Raw genomic sequence first — 22,968 nt, 5'->3', positions numbered from 1 at the left:
AAGGCTGGCCTCGGGTGCCAAAGTTTAGAGGATATCAATTTTTTCTTTCCTTCCAAATCATCCTAAAAATGCACATCTTTGCTTCAAAAATGTGGCCTGGAGTAGTGCATATCTTGGAGACATAGCAAGTTAAATAAATATGGCAACAATAAGTATTTCTAGAGGGCTACTTGCTTTTCCTCCCCCTCTCCCCATGTATAAATACAAAACAAAACAGCAGAACTGCAAAACCTATGAATACTATATATTGTACTATAGGGCTACTGGGTGTTCATGTTCTCTCTCTGCTGTTTCTTCAGTTAACATTTCCCAATCTGTGTCCCTTAGATACATTGCTTTTGTGTTCAAATTATTCCCAGCTAAGATTATTTGGTCATGCTGGTTTTAAGTTACAGCAATTTAATTTGTTTATTTATTTATATTTATTATTTTTTACAAATAACTCAAGTAGCCAACATACATAAACTCTTTCCTCCTTCTATTTTCCCCACAATAACCTTGTGAGAGAGAGTGGTTCGCCTGAAGTCACCCAGCCAGTTCTCATGCCCAAGGTGACACTAGAATTCACAGACTCCTGGTTTCTAGCCTGGTGCTTTAATTCAAGCCCAGGTAGAGTGTCCAGATTTGGAAATATTAATTGATTAGACTTTAATCTGTGCTTACGGATAAAGCGGTGTCCTTGCTTGTGCAGATGTGGTAAATATCTTCATGGGATATTCTCACTCTCCCATGATTGGAGGCAGCAGCACATTTTGTTCAAGAAAGGTTAAATGAAAGATCTTGTTATGGCACAGACAGACAGTCAACTTAACATGCTCTCTTACAGTCCTTGAGATAGAATGAAAAGAATGCTGGCACAATTTGCTGTGTTCCAACAATACATCTCCATTCTCAATTAAGATGGTGAGGGAGTTGTCCTTACAATTTCAATGCAAAGGAGAACATCTTCAAGGATGCTGTGAGGAATACCCAAGGATAAAGTTGCTCGGATTCACTTGGAATTAACTGTAACTGGGAAAGTCCAGTTGAATTGACTGAATCACAATCTTGTCTTATCTAGGAAGTTTTATTCCTATAAGACATGGCTTATAACCAGAATTGAGACCAGATTTTCCATTGCTAAGCAAGGGGGTTGTTAAATGAGTTCAGTTTGATTTTGTAACTTTTTTTTTTGCCATGGATGTTGAGCAAACCATTGCAGATGTTAGGTAAATCATGCAGCTTTAAATGAATCTGACTTTCATCATTGACTTTTATTTGTAAGAAGCTTGGGAAGATTGCAAATGGCAATCACATGACCCCAGGATAATACAAGCATTGTAAATAGCTGCCAGTTGCAAGCAGCCAAATTTTGATCATGTGACTATAGGGATGCTGTGATAGTTGTAAGTGGAAGAGCCAGCCATACATCACTTTTTTCAGTACTATTGTAACTTTGAACAATCACTAAATGAATAGCTGTAAGTCGAGGCCCTTAAAGACCTCCAGGAAGTTAAACTGGTCCAGAATGTGAGGAATTATAGGCACATATTGGTATACCCATTTAACACCTATGCTACACAAGCTGCACAGGTGACCAATGGATGCACTTATGGATGCAATTCAAGCTATTAGCCATCATGTGAAGATTTGTTTGTTTGTTTGTTTATTAAATTTATACAGCCACCCATCTCCCAATAAGTGATTCCATGGCATAGGGCAGACAAACGCTGTGTGATGGAAATGTATCCTTGACGAATGACTAGCAAGATATCTTCAAATTACAAATAAAGGAATTTGTGGAGGGCTCTTAGTCCAGCATTTGCTCAAAGAGCAAGACAGCATAGCAAAAGTCTAGTCCTGATTTATACTCAGGTTCTGTCATTTAGTATCATTAGCAACTCTGAATCCAGGGGGTATCATACAACCTTCAGAACTAATTGCTTCATTCATTAGACATGAATTTGCTAATCTGCTTTTCAAGCCACTTAATTTGTTGGCCATCAAAATGTTTTCTGGGGTCTTCAAATCTATATGCTAAGCTTTTCCTAGTTCAAGGAAGGAAGGAAGTGGGTGAAGGTAACATCTTCAGCAGAATTTAGGGGATGTCAGTATCCGTGTTTTTTGTTTGCAAGAGCTTCATGTGATCAGTAGGTCTTGTGATGGTGAGGTCACATCAGGTCAGGGACTCATCAGGTCAGAGTCTTGTGATGGGTCAGGTGTGGGTGTGTCAAGTGAGGGTCTTGTGATGGGTCACCTGTGCGAGTCTTATGATGGGTCTTGTCCACAGGTAGGGTCCACTGAAGATGTTACCTAGTCTGGTAACAAAAAGTTTAGAAACCAACCCACAAGCCCAGAGAACAAACCTCCACCCTCATCCTCCACCCGAGTTACAGAGATTGGCCACTATTGTAAACCTTCATGGTTGTGCAATGTTTAAACTTGCCCACTGCTAGAAAACATTCACTGAAAGACAGTTGTCAAATTGCAAACAGCTGTACTTTCTCCATGAATGCCTCCACAAACAAACAACCCCCCAAAGCATACATTACTGACCACTGATCAGCCACCCACAAGCATGGAAGCTGGGCTTCCGAAATGGATGCAACATGCTTCAATTCATGATAACTAATGCCCACAACTGCCTGGAAAAGTACCAACACACCAATGATGAACAAAAAACTACATGTCTCAATTCCATCAGACAAGACCTGACAGATCCCTTAGAACAGGGCTTTTCAACCTTTTCACCCACTGTACCACTTTTAGGATATGGCAACATTCGAGTACTACCAGTCGTCTAGCAAGGTGTCAAAAACTTGATGACCAAAAAAAAAAAAAGGAAAAAAGTGATGAAGTACAAGTAGTCCTCAACTTACAACAGTTTGCTTAGTGACTGTTCAAAGTTACAATGGCACTGAAAAAGTGCCCCCCAAGCCACAGCCGAGCAAGACACCTGCCTGCCCGCCTGGCAGTGGTCTTCCTCCTGTCCAAGGTTTTCATTGTTGTGAGCATTTCTGTTGAGGATTGGCAGCAGGGGTGGGGTGGGTGGGGATGTTTGGTTTTTATTCCCCCCATCTGCTGGGTGGTTGCAGCAGGGTTTGGTCACTTCACATGACCCTGGGACACTGTGACCGTCATAAATATGAATCAGTTGCCAAGCATCTGAATGTACATCACAAGACTCTGGAGATGCTGCAACATTCCAGCTGATTGATGCTTCTTCTGGGCTCAGAAGCGCCAGGATCAGTGCCGAGCTCCAGCTGGAGCCTGGCCCTTCCACTGAGCCCTGACAGCCCTGCAGCTCTAGCTATCTCTTGCTCAGGCTTGTGCGGTGCTGCCACTGGTTCAGCTCCTTCCCCTCCCCTGCTACCACTTTTCTAGGTTGGTCGCGTACCACCTGCAAGGTGTCAATGTACCACAGGTGGTACCTGTGCCACTAGTTGAAAAGTCCTGCCTTAGAAGTCCCAATCCACAGGAGTGCCAACAAAATGCAAACCCAAAAATGTAACTCACCACAAGAGAAACTCAATACCATCATCCCGAAACCACAAGATGACAACTCAGAACTCTGTATCAGAAATCTATCCAGCAGACCTCTATCTGACGACGAAGAGACCGTCCTCACACAGAGCCTTAATTTCAACCAAAAAGATACTGACCTTATTGAATTCCTTGCCAATCTCAAATCCATTCTAAAAACCCACCGCCTGGACCAAGAAACACAAGAAGACATCAGACAAGGAATCAGCCCCAATGTGCAACCCAACAGACAAAATGAAACACTCAGCCAAAAGGCGACCTACCCAATAATCCACAATGATCCAACAAAACAGCTAGAGAACAAAATAAAAGACACCTTAAGAAAAATGGAAAAAGAAAAACAGTTAACATCACTACAGAGAAAGCACATGCAACCACAAGACTCCTCCATACCCAGGTTTTACGGACTCTCCACAATACACAAGAATGGGATCCCCTTACACCCAATTGTGTTTCTACCTGAAATACCGATGTACTAGCAAAAACCCTGCAAAGGAAATTCAGACACCTGGTCAATGACTCAACCCACTCAATAAACTCCCCAGAACAATTTCTCCAATGCAAGAAGCACACCAAGATCAACAAGGAAGAAATCGACTCTTCCTCTTCACCTCGATTGACATTGACCTGATTAAACCAACCATACATCACCTACTCACTAAATACTATACCCACAAAGGTGATGCCACCACAGAACACTCCATGACCACAGAAATCATCATGAAACTTCTGGATCTATGCTTCAACACATACTTCAAGTTCAACAGGAAAATCTATAAGGAAGTACAAGATACCCAGATGGGATGACTCATATCAGGCCTAATAGCAGAAGCAATAAGTCATGCAATGATTCAAATCCATAGCTCTATCCACCATCTAACCAAAATTCTGGTCACACAACATAAATGACACCTTCATAAACATTAAACACTCCCAAACTGAAGAAACACATCACCTACTCAATAACATATTCTCTGGGATCAAATTCACATGCATCCCATTCCTTGACATTGACATAAGGAGACTGGACAACAGAGAATCAGAAACCTACAAATCCACACCCAGAGACTAGATCCTCAGCTTCACAAACATCCACCCCACTGCACACAAAAGAAGCTGTTTCCAGACTCTCTTCAGAAGGGCCAAGGCACACTGCAGCACCACAACACTAAAAAAAGTGAAAGAAAAATGGCTGCTTGACATCTTTCTCTGTAATGGCTATCCAAAAACTTTGTATTCCAACACACAGCACCCAAACCATAACACACCACACAGCCAACCACTATGCAAAAACTAACTCTACTATACACAAAAGGGGTGTCAGAAATGACAGCCAGAATTCTCCAACCTCTAGGAATAGCAATAGCTCACAAACCCAGTCACACTCCACCAGTAATTATCCACAACCAAAGAAAAGATACAGAAGAATGAAAGAAACAGTGTCGAGTACAAAATCAACTGTAACCATTGCAACCAATTCTATGTGAGACAAACATCACATCAATTAAAAGCCACAAACACTGGCTGGCAGTCAAACGCCACAATCCTAAATCCTTAATCTCTACCCACCCCAACACCAAACAGCACCAGTTCAATTGAAGCAATACAAAAATCATCAGAGACGCTACCACCCACCATGCTTGTGAGTTCATTGAAGCCTGGCACTCCATAAGCAATTCCATCAGCAGACCTATAACCAGCCTACAAAACCCTCAGAGTCCAAATAAACCGCACAACCAACCAGAAACAGCACCAATCCTCAACCAACCTACATAAGCTCCCCTCAACCAGCACTTCACCTGCAAATGAACCACACCTGATGTTACCTCCCCATCATAAGACTCTCACTGGTGACTCACACCTGACCCATCACAAGATCCATCACAAGATTCTGACCTGATGGGACCTTAACCTGACGTGACCACACCATCACAAAACCCACTGACCACATGAAGCCCTTATAAATAGAAGAACACTGACATTAACATCCCCTAAACTCCACTGAAGATGTTACCCAGCCTGGTAATGAAACATTTGGAAACCAACCCACAAGCTCTTGAGAACGAACCTTCACCCTCATCCTATGCCCAAGCTACAGATATTCACCACTATTGCAAAGGAAGGAAGTATCTGGCAGCTGGTGGTATAGATCAGTGCTTTCCAACTTTTTCACCAATTGTACCATTTTTAGGATATGGCAATATATGAGTACCACCAGTCGCCTAGCAAGGTATCAAAAACTGCCAACCTTCTGATCGACAAGCTCAGTGTCCTAACCCATTGAGCCACCATGTCCCTTTTTTGGTAGGTTTAGCATGCGGTTATTCAAACTATAACAAGCAGTTATGGCTTGTAAAGCAGTTTTCTGGGAGAGCACTTATAACGAAGCAGTCAATTAGTGGCTCATTTGGCAAACCATGATTAAGTAAGATACAGCTTCAAATGATGTTTGAATGTGCATCTTATTCTTTGGAATGATGTTTTGCAAGGCTGCTGTTGTATACAAGGCAGAGCATTACAGACTTGGACTCCAAAATCTGGTTGATCATCAGGTGGTAGAAAAGCGAATCAGAAAATGCTGATTCTGACTTATAAAAAGAAAAAAAGATAATGCTAACTTCTTCACTGCTTACATCTAATGGTCATCCAGATTTTTTGCAGGCCAAAAAGAGGAGGATTGATACAACACTTTTTGTATTTAATTACATCTTACATGATTTTTGCAATTATGCAGTAGAATGAAATTTGAAAAAACGGTCATGGTGCTACAAAATTTAAGGTTTCCATTTTAAAAAATTCTTTTTGAGATATTTGGAAGTAAAGCATATTTCATAATAGGACTAAAACTTATTTTATGCAAGGGGGAAAAAGTGATAAAGTATAGGTAGTCCTTGACTTACAACAGTCCTCTTAGTGACTGTTCGAAGTTACAACGGCACTGAAAAAAGTGACATGGCCATTTTTCACACACATGACTGCTGTAGCATCCCCAGGGTCATGTGATTTACATTCAGATGCTTGGCAACCGATTCACGTTTATGATGGTTGTTGAGTCCCAGGGTCGCGTGATCCCCTTTTGCAACCTTCAGACAAGTAAAGTCAATGGGGAAACCAGATTTACAAATGTGTTACTAATTTAACAACTGCAGTGATTCACTTAACAAATATGGCGAGAAAAGTCGTAAAATGGGACAAAACTCATTTAACAAATTTCTCACTTAGCAACATAAATTTTGGGGTCAATTGTGGTCGTAGGTTGAGAACTATCTGTACACCCAATTACCATAGTTTTAATGGGAAAGTTGTGCCTGTTTCTCTGACTTTAATCTTTGCACTGTTCTATCCCCTTCTCTCCTTCTTCTTGTCTCAAAGAAGCCTCTTCTCCTCTCCGTCTCTCTTTCCTCATCCCCATCTCCGTCCCCTCTCCTTTTCCCACTGAAATCTCCTCCTTTTATATCATCTCCTCTCTCCCCGTCCTCCTCCTTTTCTTTTTGGTGCAGCTCCAGATGACTCCTCTATCCAAGGCTTTGTGCTGCTCCCAGTCAGCTGGAGCGACCTGCCGATCCTGTGCACTCAGCAGAGTCCCGGCAACACCATAGCTCCAGCTGACTCTCCCATAGGCCTGTGTGGTGCTGCCGCCACTTCAGCTCATCCCCCTGCTACACTTTTTTTTACCCTTTTTTACAGTGCTTTTCAACCCGTCATATGCGTATCACCTGCCAGGTGCCGAAATGCCACCAGTGGTAAGAGTACCACAGATTGAAAAGTACTGGTACAGACAGATAGGCAATAAGTGAGGCATCTCGATCCAGTGAAATGGTTTAAATTAACATGAGCTGAATAGATTTGGCAAAAAATAAATCCTTCTGAAAGATTAATGGCGTTTAATTTCAAACCAGATTTCTGGATACACGTGGTGGTATTTTGAAATATTAAGAAATAACAGTGGTTGGATGCTACATGGACATACAGTGAAATGATTCATGTAAGAATTTGATTATCTGGGGAAGCAGAATAAAATCCAGTCTCTGGGGAATCTCATTTCTGTACCCTAAACTTCTCATATATAGTCCCCTGAAGCAGAATATCATTTGGTAGGTTTAAGGTAAAGGTAAAGGTTCCCCCGCACATGCATGCTAGTCGTTTCCAACTCTAGGGGCCGGTGCTCATCTCCGTTTCAAAGCTGAAGAGCCAGCGCTTGTCTGAGGATGTCTCCGTGGTCATGTGGCCGGCATGACTAGACGCCAAAGGCACACGGAATGCTGTTACGTTCCCACCGTAGTGGTCCCTATTTTTCTACTTCCATTTTTACGTGCTTTCGAACTGCTAGGTTGGCAGAAGCTGGGACGAGTAACAGGCGCTCACTCTCTTACGTGGCACTCGGGATTCGACCCGCCAAACTGCCAACCTTCTGATCGACAAGCTCAGTGTCCTAACCCATTGAGCCACCACGTCCCTTTTTTGGTAGGTTTAGCATGCGGTTATTCAAACTATAACAAGCAGTTATGGCTTGTAAGCAGTTTTCTGGGAGAGCACTTATAACGAAGCAGTCAATTAGTGGCTCATTTGGCAAACCATGATTAAGTAAGATACAGCTTCAAATGATGTTTGAATGTGCATCTTATTCTTTGGAATGATGTTTTGCAAGGCTGCTGTTGTATACAAGGCAGAGCATTACAGACTTGGACTCCAAAATCTGATTGATCATCAGGTGGTAGAAATCAGAAAATGCTGATTCTGACTTATAAAAAGAAAAAAAGATAATGCTAACTTCTTCACTGCTTACATCTAATGGTCATCCAGATTTTTTGCAGGCCAAAAAGAGGAGGATTGATACAACACTTTTTGTATTTAATTACATCTTACATGATTTTTGCAATTATGCAGTAGAATGAAATTTGAAAAACCGGTCATGGTGCTACAAAATTTAAGGTTTCCATTTTAAAAATTCTTTTTGAGATATTTGGAAGTAAAGCATATTTCATAATAGGACTAAAACTTCGTATTTCATTTTCTTACAAGGCTCATAGGAACATTTTTGTGATAAAATTGAAGGTCCCATATTCATGTGTGTTCCTCTTTTTGTTAATCTGATTTTTTTTGTCTTTTATCCTTTTTTAAGATGTGGTTTAAATTATTTGCATATCCACTTTACAGTGATGCTGTTTCTCTGCTTCGCTGAATTGCTTGTTCACAAGTGCATGCTGCAAAATTCCAATATATTTCTTATGACCTTGTTAAAATGCTTTTGGTTTCTAATGAACAACTTACAGTATCATTCAAAAAGTTGTAGCTGGATCTCCATTTTTTTTAAGTTAAGAGCGACTAAAAAGAGAGCTCTTACTGATTAAGAGCACAGATTTTCAGATGGCTCCCATCTGCTTTTCCCCCCCCAGTTGAGCAAAAGAATGTGAAACAAAAACTTTAATACGTTTTCCCAATTGTGATTTTAATCAAGTGCTGCATGCCGCCGAAAATCACTCGGTTGTGAGATAGGTGGGTATTTTTAAAAATAAAATACTGGAGGAGAAATGACAACACTAAGGCTCTAAAGATCTGCTGCCGTTCAATATTTTATTTATAAAATTTATATGCTGAATTGCAGGAGGCAACTTCCATTGAGTGGTTTCAGAAAAGAGTCTCGTAGTGCTAATGAGTCACTGCTTTTCCCTTGTAAGCAGAGTCACAATTGATTTCCATTATTATCCAGTATACAAGACTTTTATTTTATTTTTATCCCATTCTACTCTATCTATGCCAATTAGTTTGTAGCATAACTAGTGGCTGGAGGATGAAGGAAGACCTTTGATGTGATCTTTGCCATCACTCAACATGAAAACTGTTCCCTTCCCCAGGAAGTTAGTTCCAGGAATTTACTGTTGCTCCTTGAAAAATATGAGCCCTCAAGAGCTTATTTTAATAATCTTTTCTTTCTTAATTAACACATTTAACTTCACATGGAAGATAGACTCACTCCAAGTGTCCAGAGGCTTCCCTTCTGGAAAGGTATGTAAAAGTGACATTGTCAAATGTAGCATTGCTTTAGGGCACAGATTCGTTGTTCTGTTGTCACATTAGGTCAAACTAGTTTCTCATCTGCCTGTAGAGTTTGTGACTTAGGATTATAAATCAAGAATTTTTTTAAAAAAAATCACATTGGGAGTATCAAGTTTTTAAAAATCATGGCAAAGAGCTACAGTACAGTGGATTTTTAAAAGCTTGTTATAAATGATATTATTCAATGCCTAAGTAAGTAAACATGGATGCCCAGGAGAAATCAATAAGATCTCAGAATATCTATGTGATATATGTTTGAGTCCTGCATTCATGTTTTACAAAAATTTCATTCATATGCAGTTTTGTTCCATTTGCTCTTTCTTACTTATCCACTAATTTTATCCAGCCACGTATGCTTGGACCAATTTCCTTCCTTTCTTAAGTATCCTGCCCCAAGCTTCTACTCCAATGTCCAGAGAGCTTGGCAAACTAGGATGGGGGTGGGAATTGAGTGTTAACAGTGTTTGTGTGAGTGTGTGATTATGTGTGCTTGCAAGTGCCTGGCTATGCCTTGACTAACACTCAGAACTTCCAAAGGCAAAAATGTTGGCCCATTAAACAGCATAACATAGGCCAGGGTGGGGTTATCAGGATGAAAGACCAAGCATCAATCCTCCCCACCCATGTACCTAACTATAGCTATTACCTGGATCTCAAGATTCCCCAAACAGCTCTTCATGGATGAGAAGTGAAATGTCTTCAAGGAAAAATAAAGTCCAGTTGCCTTTTGAAAAAGCATGAGTTGGATGACTGAGAATCTCCACAGACATACCAATTAGAATAAATAATAAGGTAAAGGTAAAGGTTCCCCCGCACATGCGTGCTAGTCATTTCCAACTCTAGGGGCTGGTGCTCATCTCCGTTTCAAAGCCAAAGAGCCAGCGCTTGTCCGAGGACGTCTCCATGGTCATGTGGCTGGCATGACTAGACGCCAAAGGCGCACAGAACACTGTTACCTTCAGACCATTGGCCTACCTTCTGCCACTCTTTCTCAAGTTGGACTTTCTTTCAAACAGTTCGAGCAGCCCACATCTTTCTCTTCTCAGAAATCATGTAATTTACATAATGGTGTCAGGTATTATTAAACTGATATAACATAATGTAACCAGTGCACACTTAAGTGATGCTTTGAGTCTTCATAATTCTAGAGTAATTCTTACATGCTCACAGAGTTACAGGCCCATTGCAAATATGAAGAACTATTAAAAATAGTAACATTTTCTTAGTGAAACCTCCTTCCTTCCTTCCTTCCTTCCTTCCTTCCTTCCTTCCTTCCTTCCTTCCTTCTTTCCTTCCTTCCTTCCTACAGGTTTATCCACAGCAGGGTGTGCAACTGCAGCTTGCAACCCTCCAGGTGGGGGACTTCTATAGACTCCACCAGCCTTCTTCTTGTCCCTCTGATCTTCAGCCCCATCCCATGGGGTTGGATGGCATGTATGAGAAGAGCAGAATGCTGAATATACAAAACAGCACATGGAGTAGTCGTCAGGAGTGGTACCAAGACAATTTGGTGACAGGACAACTCAACCCTGGTATGAAATCCCCCTGTATATATATGTTTATACGTGTACTGACAAACATATACGTGTTTTGCCCATTTCCCTTGAGTTTCTTAGAAGTTACATAGTTCAGTATGTCCAACTTTGAATCTGGGAATGTAGTGGGGCAAAGCAGAAGGGAATTTTTCTGTTGCTCCAATCTGCTTTTCCTGGGTTATGTCTACTTTAGCTTCCAAATAGACAATTCTGTGCTTCATTATAGGTAGGAGATATTAAATATAGCCTACCCAGCTGGAAGTCTTCTAGCCTTCTAGGATTCTCTGCAAACATTTCTTCATTAATTACCCTACCCAGCAAAGATCAGGAGTGGAGCAAGATCAGCTCACAGCCTTCTCCAACTAAATCAAGTTATTTGTTTCACTTCTGCTACTTGGTATTCTTTGGTGTTCACCAGAGCACAAAAATGTCTTGGTATGGACTACTGCTAACTCATGACTCAGGTCAGCATGACTCTATTTTGAGTCACAATTTCAATTGCCTAATGAAGAGTCAATCAAAGGCATTGTAGAAATGTAAATGGTAGCTTGCATTGCCATCTGATGCTGCTGCTGTCTTCCTCTTGATCAAGTAAACTCCTAAAGGGAATTTGTCCAGCCCTCCAAATCTTCTCATATCAAATATCAGTGCAGGAAATTCTCTTGGATTTCTCCTCCCACCACCACCAAAAAAAAATCTAGGCTCCCCAGGCCATATCTCTGCCAGGTAAATCTTTTTTTTCTCTTTCACTCAGCATCACAGACACATCTGTCTAATTATTAATTGACTGTTCCATCAACTAAGGAAAGAGCTCATGAGAATGTGGTTCACATTTTGGACAAACTCGCTAGAAAGAGTGCTTGATGGAGCAGTGAGATAAGATGTGCTTTGAATTCCCAAGCATGTGATTTGCACAGTCTGTGTTTGGACGCTTCAGAGACTCCGAAAAATGGGCTGAAGATTGTTGTGAGGATATTAGGACATATGTGGCTTTTCACTGTTCTAAACCCAGTTTGCCAAGGATGATTGGGAGGGGGGGGTACTTTATGCCCTAATTGACTGACATGTGAAATAACCACTGAGATTAGATATATATTTGGTTTAATATAGCATGGCTTTCTTATCTGCCAAAACTGAAGACCTACACTTCTTTGCATCACTTCCTATGTGCTCTAGAGTGCACTGGTGAACCACACCACAATATTCAGAAGTTATCACAAATTAAAAGCAAATCTTAATGTTACAATGAAATTTTAAAGGTGATGTGTCATTGAATTCTCCTTTCTGAAGATGATTGTGAAGGATAAAAATGGAGAATGGATGTTTTCATGCCTGGCTTAGGGGTCTCCTGGAATTAAGAATCATGAATTAGTACACATTTTATTTTCTTATGTTGCAAACCTTAAATAATTACTTCAATTTACTTTCAATTAGAATAACATAGGCTAATTATCCCATGGATGAGTCAACCCAATATGTATCTCACATATCTTCCAATCTATTATTTGGTTCTTAAGAATTCCTCAAAGCTCACTTTTCAGTAAAGCGTGTTGCTAATTCTCATTGCAAGAGAGAGCTGAGCATGCAAGCACACTGCACCTTCTCATCCCTCTTGAGCATTTATTTCCAGGTAGAAACTTTAGATGAAACTCTAGACTTACTCATCTTCCTTTCGCATTTTTTTTTAGAACCTTGGTTGCTGACTTCAAAATCAGAGCTAAGGGCATTAGCAGATACTGTAAGATAAGAAGGTGGTGGGACTCTTCTGCATAAAAAGATATGCCTACTAGAACTGAACTTTATGCTTCCTTGCAGTACACAGACAAGGTTATCCATGGAAGGAGTCAGAAAATTCAAGATGGAAATCACGATCATGCCACTGAAGTTCTGTCGCTCTTTGTGCATATAAAATGGGTGGGGCTTTCATCATATGGTTATGGTCTTGACATCCCCTCCCTCTTATAGTCATTCCAGTAGAAACACAGTTCTTTGCACTCCACTTTTTCATAGTCTCCACTGAGATTCAAAAAGACCTTTCTTGCATTCTGACAAAGTCTTACCTATCTTTATGAAATATAAAACAGAAAATTATTTGCTTATTTATTAAACAGACTTATATGGACGTCAAATTCACACACATTGATTCTGAGTGGCTTAAAACAATAACATTCCATAATATAAAAATCCATAATCTCCCCCCATTCAATAATCTCTAGAGTAATCCCTAGGGAAACAGATGGCCAGAATGTTGGATTGCTTTAAGGTAAGCAGGGACCTTAACATTAGGCTCTTATGGCTGATATTCCAAAGTCTTTTCACCTCAATAGGTTGCTCCTGTTGCTCATGGTTCTGTGGTGAGGCAGTTCATAAACTGTGCTGCCACTCTATCTCCAACCACAATAACCCTTGTTGCCTATTGCTACCAGGCGGTCAAATCACATGGGATGGCTTTTCCTCAAGTAGCAACATTCAACAGCTGAACGGAACATCTAATAAAATTAATAAAAAGCTGTAGTGCTGTACTACATTGGGCCTTCTGCCCATTCACCACTGGGGACTTTCCCCACAGCTGAGTTGACATCTCCATCCTCCGTGACATAGCAAATATATATAGAGAGAACACAGTCAATTTTCTTAAAAACACGCCTGATGATTGCCCTTATTGTGTGACCTGGCCTGGAGGTCCATAGACAATCCTGCCCACTTAGAACCTGGGGTACAATAGATGTCCTTATGGATGTTGTCTAATTCTAGATGCCTTTGATTGGTTTGGTCCAACCTGGAGCATTCAGCCTGGAACAGAAGTTCCAGAATCCCTAGCCAACACAACTTGCAGATCCTGAGAATAATTGCCCAAGACACTTGGGAACTTACAAGTTTGGGAAGGGTGTACTAGCTGTCATATGTATCCTATTCTAATGTTCTCAGTCCCATTTATATGACCCACATCCTTAGAGAGAGCCATGGCTGTTGCGGTTGCCAAAGCATAAAAGCTGGAGGTCCTCCTTCTGCCCAACTTCTCCATTTGTGGTGATTTCAGACGCAGTTCAAAACCTTCTCCCCCTCCCCCTCCCCCGCTCATTTCCCTTCTCTCCTCCATCTTAACCCCCTCCCCCCCAGCCCTCCTGCCCCATTTCCCCTTTGGGTGTATGCAAGCGTGTTTCCTTCCTTTGCATTTTGCAAAGATATCTCAGCAAAAAATAGAACTGAGGGCGATATGGCAGGATGGAGGGGGGTGGGGGGAGAGAGAGGCAGACTGGTTCGAGTGGCAGGGGTGGTGAGGACCACCTCTGACAGCTCTACATCTGGGCCAGGGCCAAGCAGAAATATTCTTCACCAACCAGGCATTTTGGATCTCTTTGCTGCAGGGACTGCAAACAGTTAGAAGAATAAGGGGGAGGGAGAAGGCTGTGTCATCTCACATTAAGGCACTCTGGCTGATGCTGTGGCTTTGTGTTGCCTGCGGAAATCTGAGTGCTTGGCTTCGCAGAAGCACGGAAAGGTCATCGCTCAAGATAGAGCTCCCCTTGGATAAAAGGTTAACCTCTTGTGGGTTCCCCCAGACCGTCAGTTGCCACCCCTCCATTATCCCTTTCTCATGGGCTCCAAGGCCTCAAGCATCTGTCACCAGTTTCCCTGCAGCCCCTATTTTAAGCCAAACAAAACTTCCTGTCTCGGAGAGATCAAGATTCCCGCAATACACACCAGATATCCAAAACCTACACGCTATCCTGGAAATGAAGTCTTCTTCCATTCTCCCCCCCCCACTTTTCTGCCAGAAAAAACTGAAACTGTTTTCATGTCTTCCCGTTTGTTGTCCCTTCTGTTCTTGAGTCAATATGCATGCGTTATATTTTGTGTGTCGTGTGTCACGGATGGCTCTGCCACTGTAGTGAATTAGAACTAGACAGAAGAATTTATCTCCACTGTGAGTGTGCAGTCATGGATTAACAATTTCTTAACACACATTATTCAGTGACTCCTTATAAACTATTAATAAACAGTTGTCTCACCACAGAGTCAGACAGGAAGAAGAAAAGGCTTGTGGTGGGGGAAGAAGCTAAGAAGCCAGAGGAGAATGTCAGTTTTCCATCAGGGGATGAAGCAAGACACCACGTGAGGTTCAGGGACCCCATGGTCTGGACACAGTTTATTGGAAGAGAAAGTTCCAGCAAATAATACTGGCTAGAAAGAAGGCTACAGCCATAGCACAGGAATTCCAGTGCATATGAATTCCCCACAATGCCGTGAAGCTCCCTCACACTCAAAGCTACTAATGGCTATGTCTATTGATTCTAACTGAAAAGCAGAGCATTGTGGGAAGTTGAAATGGAGGCTTGATCCAGTTACTTGTTGCTTGGACCATGCAAAAATTAATGGGGAGCTGAACAAACACTCAGAGCTACCAACCCTGACTGTAGATGCTTCTCTTAAGAATTTCCACAGTCCATTCCTTTAAATTTCAAACACACCAAGAAAGATGTCTATGATTTTTTGCAAGGCTTTGCATTCTGCACTAAAATCTCACGGTCTGTGGTTGGAGCAAAATTATGCAGATTTCTGTCATGTCTGAGTTGATGAGTTAGATAAGAACAAGTTGAGTTGGACATTTCTCAGCTGGACCCTAATCTTACAGAGGAAAGGGGAGAAAGAAAAGTAGTGGTTGGAAATGGAAGGAGAGCAGTTGTGTTTAATATAGGAGTGTGTAGGGATTCCTAACCTTGCAGCACCTTGTGGCTACATTTTCCCTTTTGCCTTTTTCAAACAAGACGCTTCCCCGCAGATATTGTACAAATTGGTCATCACGTGAAGCTTGGCCAATAGTGGTTAACGGTGGCCCCAACTCAATCATTGGAGCAAGTTGCTATGCAGGATAGAGGAGTAACCTGGAATAGGAGAAAGCGGCAAAGAAAGTTAACTATATTCAAACCAGCACAATTTTTCAGGATAATTAGGGTGGCACTGAATCCATTTATTTCTATCTCAGCTGCAGTTCAGCATCAAACACACTGAATCCAAATCTACATGCAAAGCTTTGGAGTGCCTGGGGGGAGCAGTCTAAGCCTCTATACTTTGTCTACAATACTGATGCCGAACAAAACAGATCCACAACTGGGGTGGGGGCTGGTTTGATGCTGATTGGCTCCTACAGCATTTGTGGGTAGTCCCCGACTTGCAATTGGTCACTTAGTGAACATTTAAAGTTCCAATGCCAACCCCATGATCACATTTTGGCCACTCAGCAACCAACCCACATTTATGGCTGTTTGCAGTATCTAGCAGTCATGTGAATGTGATTATCAGTGTTTTTGCCAAAAATTGGCATTTACTTCATTTTTCAGCAAAAATGCCCCATGGTGAACAATGGATTCATTTAACCACTGTGGTGCTCAATTGACAATTGCTACAAAAAAATGTCATCCAGTCACATAATAACCCACTTTATGATTATTGTAACTTATAACCATCATGGTCAGGATCCATTATGGTCATAAGTAGCGGACTACCTGTAACGACTGGTGCTGGTGATAACCACCATGTTTCTGAGGGGTTGGAGAAACAGTTTGGTGCAGTGGTTAGGCACAAAAGCCAGTTAAGTTATTTTGGGCCTCTCATTTTCAGCCCAACCTGTCTCACAGTTATTGTGGAACAAATAAAAAGAGCTCATTATTACTTCACTTTGAATCATAAAAATAAAGACTACATATAAAACTCATGAATAACAAAAATTAGCTGAAATGATGTCTCTGCTTCCATCTTTGCTCCTAAACCCACCATTTAACTGCTTATGGTCTTAGAGGATTACAACTCCTATATCCCAGAGTCAATGTATCTGTCACTGTCAGGCATATCTGAAAAGCACCAATTTGGGGGAAGAGTGTTATTAACTCTTTGCTGCTCATGGTTCTCCACCCTGCCTCCTCAGACAGCTGTCAGCAGCTAGAAAGTTGTTTGGATTCTGAGCACCCACAAAGTGGTAGCAACCAAGATCTGGATGACTCCCAAATCCATTTGCAGCTGAAGCGCAAATTGCAAAGAAACAGAACTTCTTTTACGCAGGAGCAAATAGAGGCATTGGAGAAAGGTAAGGCAAAGAGGAAAGAGGGATTGTGCTGTAATGTGAGGGCCATTAGGGTGGAATTTCTTTTCTGGGGTAATTGGAAGAGGAGGTTGTCAGACTAGGCATGGGGAATGTCAATGTTTTTAAAACCAACATGTAAATGCGCCCTGATACATTCTGAGCAATGGCAGTAAGGGGCTGATTCAAACAAACACATAACACTTTGCTAGCATGTGGCCTTTAATAAAAGATGTATGAAGAGGTTAGTAGTTAGTTAGTCTTCCCAGGTGCTTGTTGCCTATCACAGATGTAACCAACCCATCAGGCCCAGGCACACAGCTCAAGAGAACCAGTTGCATAGTTGCTCTGTTTTTGAAACCACCTGACAGGTGAAGCCTGAAAACAACGTTTCTCAATCTTGGGAAAGTTAAGATGTTTGTATTTCAACTCCCAGAATTCTCCAGCCAAGCGGAAATGCTCCCCATACTGGCTGAGGAATTCTGGGAGATAGTTTAAAGTTCCCAAGGTTGAAAAACATTGCCTGAAGATCTCAGAAACAGGAAATTACTTTTTATTGCATCAGATTATCAATCCATCTAAACTAGAATTATGGCTGGCAGTGACCGTCCAAAGATCACATAGGAATTTTTTTCAGTTCTAATTTAAAAATATCAGGAAATGAATCTGAGGATTTTACCAAAAGCCGGGGGCTTTACACATTGAGCAAAACCAAAGGTGTTGGAAAGCCTTTCAGTAGGATGTCAGCCACACTATTTAGAAATTATATATTGCAGCCTATGTACGAAACTGCATTTTTTGCCACACTTTATAAGCTATGACATTTTTAAATCATATATTGTATTAGAAGAATTGGAGAGCACCGGATTATACATAATAATTTCACTGACTTCCTCTAACCTCTTGTTAAGAATATTGCTGTGTAATAACACTGAGAGGTATAATTTATTTATTTTTTTTGCAAACCCAGACATTAGCATTTTTTTTAAAAAAAGTAACAATAACGCCATCTGTTTAGAGGCATTCTCGTAATGGGGTCCGAATATTTAACATCCAGAATTGGCAATCCCGTTTCAAAGAGAGAATGGGAACGGGAATAGACATTCATGACCATCTGGTGGTCATAAACTGTATTGCAGCCTTTGCATCAAGGTGGGGTTTTTTTGTTTTTTGTTTTTGGCCATGTCATTTTTAAATCATAGGTAAAGGTAAAGGTAAAGGTTCCCCCGCACATGCGTGCTAGTCGTTTCTGACTCTAGGGGCTGGTGCTCATCTCCATTTCAAAGCCAAAGAGCCAGCGCTTGTCCGAGGACGTCTCTGTGGTCATGTGGCCGGCATGACTAGATGCCAAAGGCGCACGGAACGCTGTTACCTTCCCACCGTAGTGGTCCCTATTTTTCTACTTGCATTTTTACGTGATTTCAAACTGCTAGGTTGGCAGAAGCTGGGACGAGTAACAGGCGCTTACTCTGTTACGCGGCACTCGGGATTCGACCCGCCAAACTGCCGACCTTCTGATCGACAAGCTCAGCGCCCTAACCCACTGAGCCACCGCGTCCCTCTTTTTTTTAAAAAATCATACATTGTACCAAAAACATAGAATGCATTATATCTGTGTTTTTCAAACTGGGCCACTTGGAGATGTGTAGGCTTCAACTCCTAGAATTCCTTCAAAGTGGAGTTGAAGTCCTCCCATCTTAAACTGGCCCAATTTGAAAAACACTGCAGTAATAGATAAGAACAGGGCTTTTTTTCTCATAGAACGCTCAGAACGGAGTCCCGGCACCTTTTTTGGATGGAACCTTGTAGGGTAGGCAAGGCGGGTTGTATGACATGTGTGAGTTCCGGCACCTTTTTCTTTTACAAAAAAAGCACTGGTTAAGAACACAGGGCTTCCAAAGAGTATGGCTCTTAGAACAAAAAAAAAAAGAAGACAACTGATGTGAACAGTAAATGGGTAGCACTGGACATAACATTTGCAGTCTTCCTGAATCCCTATGGAAGTCTGACACTGGAATGGCCAGATGATAACCTAATATTGAAAGAAGACTGCCTTTTAAAATACATGTTTTATTACTGGTCACTAAAGAAGAACTAGAGGAAAGAAGGATCACCTATGAAAGAACTGTACTTTTGAATCCAAACATCAAAGTTACAAGGGGACGTATGTACCTTTAATGTGGTGTGCAGAGTATGTGTGCTTGAAAATATATTTTGCTAAGATCTACAAGTGTTGGTAAAGAGGAGGATATGTCTTTAATATCTCGACACATTCTAACTTAAATCTTCAGAATTTGAGCGTACTCATTACCCTGATGTCTTTGCACGTGAACGCTTGGCAGCAAAAATTGATCTGCCCGAAGCCCGTATCCAGGTAAATAAGATGACCTAGTAGCCATTTAACAAGAGAGAAATGGGCAGGGGCTTTCTACCACTACACTCCTTGTTCTCTTGGGCAACAGAGTTCCTTTTTTAAAAATTTTCCAGGTCTGGTTCTCCAACCGTCGAGCTAAATGGCGTCGGGAAGAGAAACTGCGGAACCAGAGGCGTCAAGCAGGTGGCACTGGGGGGCACCTGATCATAAACAGCACTTTTGGCACTGTAGGCAGTGGTGTCTACCAGTCACTCCCCCAGCCCTTAGGGTCAGGTGAGGGCCCTGTCCCCAACCAGATCATTCATTCCCCACCTATTCCTGGGGTTTCCTCAAGCAGCATAATTCATCAAGGTATCATGTACCCTTTGGAAACATTGGTGCCATGAGACACTTTTAGATTCTGGACTTAAAAGATCGCTTGTTTGGATAGTAATGCCTGTTATTCATTCATTGCAGAAATTGAGGAGCCAGCTGAGCTTTTTTTAAGAACACACTTCCTCATTCTATTGAAAGCTTCATGGGCTATTTCTTAATTTGCTTCCTCAAGGATACTGCTCTTCTGTATCACAAATCTCTTTTCCTTTTTTTTCTCAGGTGCTATGCTGGGCCATACAGAAAGTGTCCTCAGCAACAACTATGGTTCTCTCCCACCTTTAGCCCCCTTCTCCATGGCCAACAACAGCCTCCCTATTCAGGTGAACTTAAAAGGAACAACAGAATTCTTGAATGGTGCCAAGTGGGGGTTGCTGATGACCGGGGTTGATTCCCCAGCAATATTAATATCTTTTTTCTTTCTTTCTCTGTTGTACATTCTCTGGTACTCATTAGCAGGCAGTGCCCCCAGTTGCCAGCCAGTCGTCATCTTATTCCTGCATGGTCCCTGGCAGCCCGACAGTGCGAAGTTATGATTCATACACACCCTCCCAGCTCCCCACTCACAGTCTGAATGCCAGCAGTGGGACCTCTACTGGTAATGTAGCAGAAACACACGGGGAAGTGGGATTGGGACAGGGTGAGATGGAAGCAGAGCACTTGGGAAAACATAGCTGACTGCAGGAAAACTTGGCAGGAGGAAATGGGCGATCATAATGGCCACAGCAAATGCAAATGAAGAATCTGGGAATCTGGGAAGTAATTCTTACACTGTGGTGGGTAGGATATGTTCACTTGTGTGAATTTCTTTTAATATTTTTGAAGACAAAATAGGAGAAGCCTCTTTCTCGCCTTGTGGTCATGGAAAAATAATTCAATGTTCTAGTTTCATTTTTCTTTCATTAAGGGCAATATTTACTCATCAGGCATCATTTTAACTACCATATTGGGTATCCGAGTCTTGCTTTACACTTACAGAGACCACAAAGCCATTTTCAGCCTCAAGAAAGACAATATAGAAGTGAACAAGCAATGTCAAAATCTGCCAAATAAATTGGACAAAGAGAGAAATTATTTTTAGAAACAGATTTGCTACTTCATCCCAAAAGGCATTGCCTGTTTCTTTTTTTTTTCTACTCATTTTTCAGTTCATTGTTTTCAACTCATTATTACTAAATTTTACTAGCATCTTTGGGGGGGAAATGGGAAGGGAAGGGAAGAAAACTAAATGGGGGTCCTTGGTGCTCTCTGAGTTTGGTTGTTTTCTTGCAGATGTTTCATAACCCAAACTAGGTAACATCCTCAGTGCTAGTAAAGAGTGGGATTTGCTCTCTTTTTATATTCTGATCCAGTGGCTTGCCCTGTCAGTAGTGGCTTGCCCTGGTGGAAAAGGATTGGATGGTTCTTTGGCTGGTCAGTTTACTGTTAGCTTACTTGGTAGTTCCTTGATTGGGATATCGTTTGCTTCTTGTTGGTCTAATGTTAATCTTGGTGTTAATCTCTGCTCATCTGGGTGTTGAAAGATAAGCGGAACTTTTGCTTCTGTACATCACCTGTATCCATCTGGGATCAAAGCAAGAGTATTTCTGTTTTGCAAAAGCTGAGGCTCTTAGAAATGCATATTTCATCTCCATTCTAACGCAGATAGTCTACCCATTCTCTTAAATAGTTGTTAGGAATGCAAGGTAGTAACCAAGGAAGGACGAACACACATTATATTCCAGGGCCCAGAAGTGTCTCTGGGGCTCTGCCATCTCTCTAGCTTTTAAAGAAGCAACCTTTTTGTTGCCTTTTCTCTAACATTCAGAGACATCATATTAAAGGAATCTGAAACAGCCTTGGCAGTCTGTGAACAAGAAACATTAGTACAGCAGGATTGTTCAACTTGTTTCAGTTTTTGTCCCCAACTTCCACAGGGTGTTTCCTACAGTTGCTGAGTTGAAATCCAGGGTTCAAAATTTTGCACTCTGTAACGTTCTGGCAGGATCCATCTCCCCAACCCCCACTGACACTTTGTCTCTCTTTCTAGGGTTGATCTCTCCGGGAGTGTCAGTTCCTGTACAAGTCCCAGGTGGGGATCCTGATCTTGCCCAGTATTGGCCACGACTGCAATGAGCACAAAAGTGATGGAGGAAAAAAAAGCAAACAAACAAAAAGGAAGGGAAGATTAATGGAGAGAAAAGGGCTTTTCCTCTGCAAAGGGAAATGCAGGAGTGGTGAAAAACTTTCAGGGAGGGGATGGCACACAGGGAGAGCTTCCCTGCCCTTCCCTCTTTGTGTCTTTAAGTTAGGACTGTCTTGCTTCTAATGCAATGTCTTTCAACCTTGGTAACTTTATGAGCTGTGGACTCCAACTGGCAGAATTGCCCACCCAGCAGGGGAAATTCTGGGAGTTGAAGTTGCCAAGGTTGAAGAACATTGCTCTAAAGCTTCTCTTGCCTTCTTCAACATCTCTGAGCATCTATAGCTGTTCTATTGCCTTCCTTGCCCAATTGGCATTCTGTCCCATGAGCCTCCTCTTCTTGTTTGGCTCTAAAGTATCTGCAAGGTCTACTCAAAGAAGTCAAGATGAAGACCAAGCTACAGTGAAACTGCTGTATCCTCCATCTTGATTCTTTTTTTTTTAACCAGACCTTGCAGACACTCTGTTTGGCTCCCAGCGAGAACAGTGAGAATCAGAACAAAAAACAGGTCAGGAAAAAGATAGGAAAGGAACATCTTTGGATGAATCCAGCATAAAGGACTTGGGGAAGAGGGGAGAGGGGCAAAGTGCCCCTTGCAGGAATAGCTGCAAATGGCAGGAAATGAATAATGAAAGATATAAAAGAAAGTTGGAACCTTGGACAGTAATGCTTAGCAAAATCTGAAAAGGGTGGCAATGATTATCATTCATTTACTTTCATACTATTTATTTATCAGACTTCTGATTCCCACCTTTCATATGGGAATCTTGTGAAAAGATGGAATTCATGTAGTGGGAAGCACAAGAAAGTTAATGGGAGGAAAAGTATGCACCAATCCTCTTTTGA

The 22,968-nt window shown here is 41.6% G+C and overlaps 1 protein-coding gene across 1 annotated transcript; it reads left to right on the top strand.

The window, feature by feature from the left end:
* Positions 1-10,996: 10,996 nt before the first annotated feature.
* LOC310648410 (paired box protein Pax-6-like) lies at positions 10,997-22,099 on the top strand (the record flags this gene model as incomplete). The annotated part of the gene is made up of 7 exons (XM_083376229.1): positions 10,997-11,111; positions 17,041-17,199; positions 19,485-19,567; positions 19,681-19,840; positions 20,162-20,262; positions 20,396-20,537; positions 21,969-22,099. 7 exons carry the CDS (start codon positions 10,997-10,999, stop codon positions 22,052-22,054), a joined length of 846 nt encoding a protein of 281 aa, XP_083232355.1. The 3' UTR covers positions 22,055-22,099.
* Between the last annotated feature and the right edge of the window lie 869 nt (positions 22,100-22,968).

The sequence above is a fragment of the Vipera ursinii genome (assembly GCF_947247035.1).
Source record: "Vipera ursinii genome assembly, chromosome: Z".
Classification (NCBI taxonomy): Eukaryota; Metazoa; Chordata; class Lepidosauria; order Squamata; family Viperidae; genus Vipera; species Vipera ursinii.
Note: the sequence above shows the minus strand (reverse complement) of the source record. Positions and strands in the feature narration are given on the sequence as shown.